Source organism: Pararge aegeria, chromosome 15, assembly GCF_905163445.1.
Source record: "Pararge aegeria chromosome 15, ilParAegt1.1, whole genome shotgun sequence".
Lineage (NCBI taxonomy): Eukaryota > Metazoa > Arthropoda > Insecta > Lepidoptera > Nymphalidae > Pararge > Pararge aegeria.
Genome location: NC_053194.1, coordinates 12,658,835 through 12,665,111, shown reverse-complemented (window position 1 = coordinate 12,665,111; position 6,277 = coordinate 12,658,835). Strand labels below are relative to the sequence as shown.

At 34.2% G+C, this 6,277-nt stretch overlaps 2 protein-coding genes across 8 annotated transcripts in view; both read right to left on the bottom strand.

The window, feature by feature from the left end:
- Positions 1-697: 697 nt before the first annotated feature.
- On the bottom strand, positions 698-3,842 carry LOC120629768 (acetyl-CoA acetyltransferase B, mitochondrial-like). Of its 3 annotated transcripts, XM_039898798.1 has the most exons (5): positions 3,762-3,842; positions 3,556-3,671; positions 3,162-3,350; positions 1,422-2,440; positions 698-1,072 (listed from the first exon to the last, which is right to left on the bottom strand). In XM_039898798.1, the coding sequence occupies exons 2-5, from the start codon at positions 3,610-3,612 to the stop codon at positions 805-807; spliced, it is 1,533 nt and encodes a 510-aa protein (XP_039754732.1). In that variant the 5' UTR covers positions 3,613-3,671; positions 3,762-3,842; the 3' UTR covers positions 698-804. The 3 variants fall into 3 exon arrangements, with proteins under 3 accessions (XP_039754732.1, XP_039754734.1, XP_039754735.1); XM_039898800.1 differs by lacking the exons at positions 3,556-3,671; positions 3,762-3,842 and having other exon boundaries at positions 3,162-3,549; XM_039898801.1 differs by lacking the exons at positions 698-1,072; positions 3,762-3,842 and having other exon boundaries at positions 1,122-2,440.
- Positions 3,843-4,219: 377 nt separating this feature from the next.
- Positions 4,220-6,277, bottom strand: part of LOC120629769 (acetyl-CoA acetyltransferase, mitochondrial-like) — a 5,971-nt gene continuing 3,913 nt past the window's right edge. For 2 of the 5 annotated variants that reach the window (XM_039898803.1, XM_039898802.1), the window contains exons 2-3: positions 5,362-5,536; positions 4,220-5,276 (exon numbers count right to left, since the gene is read on the bottom strand). In XM_039898803.1, coding sequence (XP_039754737.1) covers positions 4,254-5,276; positions 5,362-5,529 — 1,191 coding nt within the window. In that variant the 5' untranslated portion in view covers positions 5,530-5,536 and the 3' untranslated portion in view covers positions 4,220-4,253. The remainder of the gene's footprint in view (positions 5,277-5,361; positions 5,537-6,277) is intronic. The other 3 variants (XM_039898805.1, XM_039898804.1, XM_039898806.1) reach the window with 2 other exon arrangements.

Sequence of the window (6,277 nt, the reverse complement as noted above, 5' to 3'; positions counted from 1 at the left end):
AAAGGAGACTATATTCTAGTAATTCTAGTTTTATTTGCTATTGACAAGGTCTTTAATGTTATGGTGCTGCCATAGGTCTTTAATGTTACACTGCTGATATAATAAATATACAAATAGTAGCGGAACACCTACTCAGATTTGTCAATATCTAATGAATCGTAATAAAATGTAACTTTATGCCTAATCAAATTTCTAGTACCAAATAAAATTCATAGAATCCGAAATCAAAACTAGGTACAGTTACATAATAGTCATATGTATGTCATAGCACGCACCGCACCAATAAGTTGCTCTTATAACATTAATTATTCCCAAAATATTGGGAATTTTCTAATAAATGAAAATACTGCTGGTGACATTGACATTACTTATATGATATGACGTCACAACTTACAGCACATACTCAGAAGCAGTCAAAAGTACCTAATAAATTTAGCTTATAAAGAAAACGATGACTGGGAAGATTATAAATATGTTTGAACGCACTAATCACAGGAGCTAAGTTAGATTCTAAAAAATTAATTTTGCACTTTACGCCTTTCATAGAGGAAACTGCAGGCCCCATTTTTACTGCTAAATAATGGCTAATTGAGAAGTTTAAGGGAGTAGGTACCTACCATTAATTAACATAAACTTAGTGGTAATCAAACACATTATAAATTATTAAACTTTTATATTTCCTATATTATTGTTATACGAAAAAAAGTTGTAAATATACAACATACATGTACTGATCTGAAAGCTTATAAAGTTATAACTGAAGATAGGGACCTCCCACTTAGGTATGTTATGGAACACATTTCATTATTGTTCTGTAATTTCCTGTAGTCGTTTTTGTAATATACCATGATTTAACCTATGCATACATAAAAATTTACCATTTAAAAATAACACAGGTATATCAAGTCTATACAGTCTGAGCCACTTAAGGTTTTCGGGTCTTGTAATATCAACTTTTTCAATTATCAACTTATTTTTGTATGGTTCTAATTCTTCCATAACTATGTCACATAAAGGACATGGAGTTTTTGTATAGAATGTCAATATCGGTGGACCTTCAACTGTGTTGGCCCTGAAAAATGATGAAAGCTCAAGAATTGATGAATGAATAACACAACAAATTTGAAGTGCACTTGATTTAATCTTTTTATATTCCAGGAATATAACATATAAAACATATAAAATATTTTTAAACTATTTATAAGTTAACACTTAGACCTACTTTATAGAATACACTGTTAAATAACATATTATTACCTATATAGCAAATTAGAAGGCACCCGTGGAAAATTTTAAGTTAAAAAAGTAAGCAAATACAAACTACTCTATGACACAAGTTGTAACTGAAAATTTTTTGCTTTGTCATAATATTTTTCTGTCACAGAGTATTTTGCACATTATCATGTTCCCATAAAACTTACAATTTTTCAATCATTATTGACGAAGCACCACCACCTCCGTTACAGATAGCACCGACACCTTTCTCTCCTTTCTTTAAAGCATGACATAAATGGACAACGAGACGAGCTCCGGACATGCCAATAGGATGACCCAAGCTCACTGCACCTCCATGTACGTTAACTTTAGCTGGGTCAAGATCTAAAAGCTTTTGATTGGCGACTGCCACTACACTGAAAGCTTCATTGATTTCCCATAGTGCAACATCTTCTTTTTTAACACCAGTCTTTTCTAATAACTTTGGTATTGCAACTGCAGGTGCAATAGGAAAGTCAATTGGGTCACATTCGCCATCAGCAAATCCAACAATACGGGCAATTGGGGTAACATTCAACCTGCGTGCCGCATCAGCAGTCATAAGCACCAAAGCTGCTGCACCATCATTTAACGTTGAAGCATTGCCAGCTGTCACAGTTCCATTTTCTTTTTGAAATACCGTAGCTAATTTATTGAACTTCTCAAAGTTGACACGTTTGTATTCCTCATCTTCTGAAAATATGACTGGTGGGGCACCACGTTTTTGTGGGACAGGTACTGGTACTAATTCATCAGCAAATGCTTTAGATTCATAAGCACCTGCACTTCTCTTATAACTGGATATGGCATAATCGTCTTGTTGCTGCCTATTTATTTCTAGTTTCTTTGCAGTGTTTTCTGCACAATTCCCCATGTGGAATTTGTTGTAAACATCAGTCAATCCATCAAATACAATGCCATCTATCAATTGCATTCCCCCATATGTAGTTTCACCCCTTTTCAGATAAAATGGTACATTTGACATAGATTCCATTCCTCCGGCTAAAATGACATCTTGGGCACCAGTTTGAAGGCCTTGAGCTGCTAGCATTACAGATTTCATACCGGAGGAACATACTTTGTTTACTGTAGTGCATATTGTGCTTTTTGGGAGACCAGCGTATATCACTGCCTGCCTGGCTGGAGCTTGGCCAACAGATGCAGAGCAAACATTCCCAATGTACACCTAGAAATTAAAAAGAAAATATTTATTTGTGAATAATTAAATAGTTCATCATCACCAATTTTAGAGATTTTATTATTAGATTAACTCTGGTTCTTTTTCTTTTTAGTTTATTCTTATGAGGAAAAAATTACCTTCATTTTATTTTTTAACATAATAATAATAGCAAAATCAGAAGAAGATAAATATCTCTTCTAATTGAACGTATAACTCTCTGGATATGCAGTTCAATTGCTAAAGCACTCTATCAAATGCCTACCAAGTTGATGAAATGTAACATCTCACAACACAATGCAAAATGATTATAGATCTTATAGAAAATATCTTATAGAATAATATTTTCAATTAAAGTTTGTAATGAAATTTAGTAATTAATGTCTTGGCTAATTTGAATATTTTAAAATTAGCCAAGACATTAATTACTAAATTTCATTACAAACTTTAATTGAAAAAATTATTATTGATTCCTTCTTTCTAAATGAAACATGTGATGAAATAGGCTAAGTGCCTACGTGTAAGGAACATTTTATATTTGTTATCAATTTAACTAACTCAACTTCCCATCAAATCCAAATCCAATAAATTACCTAATCAAGTGATAACAGTATGGATTTAATTTTCAAAGTATTACCAAATTATTATAATGTGTAGTAGTATGTATTCCATACATACTCAAGATATTTAAATAACTGTAAAAGTAGAAAGTAGGTGAATCTTCACTAACCTCTTTAACTTCCTCCTTTGAAATGCCGGCTCTTTCGATAGCTGCTTTTACTGCCACAGCGCCTAGTTCTGGAGCTGAAAGGGTGGCCAAGCTCCCTCTGAAGGAACCCATCGGAGTTCTGACTGCTGAAGCTATTACTACTTCATTTAGAGACACTTTGGTTGAGTACGCTGCCATGACTCTTAATAGCTGATCAGAAAATCTTACGTTAATTTTATCGACTAACTTTAAGTTAGAGTTCAAATATATTTGAGCGATGAACGACAATATAAATTTCAACAATAAATAAATTACATGCGCGTATACACTCGGGAGCTCGAAAGTGACTGACTGGAAAAACGGAGTGTTTCGAATTTTATTACGACAACTTGACAGAAGAAAAAAGATTACGAACCTTGCTTACTGGGTGCATTCTAATGCTAATTAATCTGCTTCCTTTTAAAAAGATCATGATTTATTCTTTTCACAATATACAATGAACTCAATCAAGATGTAACCCGTGACAATAGTCTACAAATAGGAATCCAGTATGTTATCAAGTTTTAAATTAAAAAATATTTATTCAAACTTATCTATATGAAATTGAAAACAGCACTCAACCTTAAACTTTCCAGGACTAACGATAGAGTCTAATTTAGCATGGAGGAAATTTTAAGGTATTAATCTTTGACCCCGCTCATGACGTGAGCTTACACTTAACGTTGTACGTAAGAGACAAAAGTTTATACACACTACCAGATAAAATCTCGATCAATCATCGATATTTTTTAAATCGATATGTCATTATTCATCTTGATGCGAAAAAATATTTACAGAATCTAGCTGTTGCGCCTGTTGCCCGAGCGAATCGATCGTTTTACTTCGTTTTACGATCGTTTATTAGGTTTGCTATTACCACATACAGGATACAAAAGAGTGTATCCACCTCGGTGGGGCATAGTGGGTATTGCGACTCCTCATTGGGTCCCTTATATTATAACCTTGCTCTGAAGGTATGTGTCCCACCGCAGAAAAAACGGAGTCTATGATTTATTTTACATTTATTATTCATTATATTATAGATAATTATAGCGTATGATTCTCTATCAGCTATTATAATTTTTCAATCATTATAGCAGATGCACCACCTCCTCCGTTACATGCAACTGCAACACCTTTTTCGCCTTTCTTTAAAGCATAACATAAGTGTCCCACAATGCGAGCACCTGACATACCAATAGGATGACCCAAACTAACAGCCCCACCGTGTACATTAATCTTAGCAGGATCCAGATCCAGTAGCTTCTGATTTCCAATTCCTACGACGCTAAAAGCTTCATTGATTTCCCATAAAGCCACATCCTCCTTTGGAACATTAGTGTTTTTGAGCAATTTAGGAATAGCAATCGAGGGTGCGATTGGAAATTCAACTGGATCACATTCGCCATCGGCGTATCCAACTATACGAGCTAATGGCTGTACATGAAATCTTTTAACTGCATCAACGGTCATTAATACCAATGCAGCAGCACCATCGTTCAGCGCTGCAGCGTTACCTGCTGTTACTGTGCCATTTTCCTTTTCAAATATATTTGGTAAGTTAGTAAGCTTATCAAAGTTAACCCGTTTGTACTCTTCATCTTCTGAGAATATTTCTGGTGGACCACCTTGCTTCTGTGGTACTGCAACCGGTATTAATTCATCTTTAAACGCCTTTGTTTCATACGCAAGAGCACTTTTCTTGTAGCTGCTTATTGCGTATTGATCTTGTTGTTGTCTTGATATTTCCAATTTTCTAGCTACTATTTCTGCACAATTTCCCATATGAATTTGGTGGTAAACATCAGTAAGTCCGTCATATAAAATACCATCTATTAATTGAGTTCCCCCGTATGGAATCTCCCCTCTTTTTATGTAATAAGGTATGTTTGACATTGATTCCATCCCACCAGCAAGAATAATATCGTGAGTGCCAGTTTGAAGACCTTGAACTGCTAATATAACAGCCTTTGTTCCGGAGGCACAGACTTTGTTGACTGTTGTACAAACTGTGCTATGCGATAGACCACCAAAAATGGCGGCTTGCCGGGCTGGATTTTGACCAAGATATGCAGAACAAACATTACCCATGATCACCTAAAATGAGAATTGAAATACATACATTTCTCGTATAGTTTTACAATAACACTTTTAAAATAATACTTTAGTCACAAAATTTCACCTCCTTGATCTCAGTTTTTGGTATGCCGGCTCTTTCAACAGCTGCTTCGATGACGATAGCCCCCAATTTTGTTGCTGATAGAGAAGAAAGACTTTTTTTAAATGATCCTATAGGAGTTCTTACAGCTGATACAATTACTACTTCGTTTAAAGAAAGTTGTGAGGCCATGTTTAGTCTATAACAAAAAATATACATAATTATTTTCAATTCACATATATATCGCCCTTTTCTGGTCTAAGGAGAAAGGAAGCCCCCAGCAAAAAGGGACATTAATAGACTAGGATATATGATATTAAGATGATGATGACTCTATTTTTACATAGTTACATTAAGTAATAGTAAAAGGGGGAAATCTATTTTGTATCTTTTTATTAGATCCTCACTTAAAGGCTGCCAACGGGTGTGATCTTTAGCTTCTTCTAAAACGGTTTTTATCGAAAGGTTACATAACACCGTAAATAAACTTATCAAAATCTAAATCAAAAGATAAATTCACTTTTCCCTTGAACTTTACCTTCGCATTACCGTTTAAGGTTTATATTTTGATTACTATTTAAATTTTAACTGTTTGGTAAGCAGACGATTAAGCATTAAATATGAATTTATAAAATAAAGATTATGAGCAAACAGTTCATTATGTTTTTAAGGTTTATTTACTAGGCAATGCTTAGAGATTATTTCCATAATCAGACGTGAAACCTTGTACAATAATTATGGCATTTGGTGGTCAATAATCCACTAACAGAAAGAAATACCATTTTTGTAAGTTAACTATGTTTGTGTAGAAGCGGTTGAAGCCAAGTGGATAGTTCTTCGACTTCACTTTCGGAAGGCCGAGTTCGAATACCGCACCTCTTATTTTTCTGAGTTATGCGCGTTTCAGAAAATTAAAACAACTTGTTTTAACGGTGAAGGA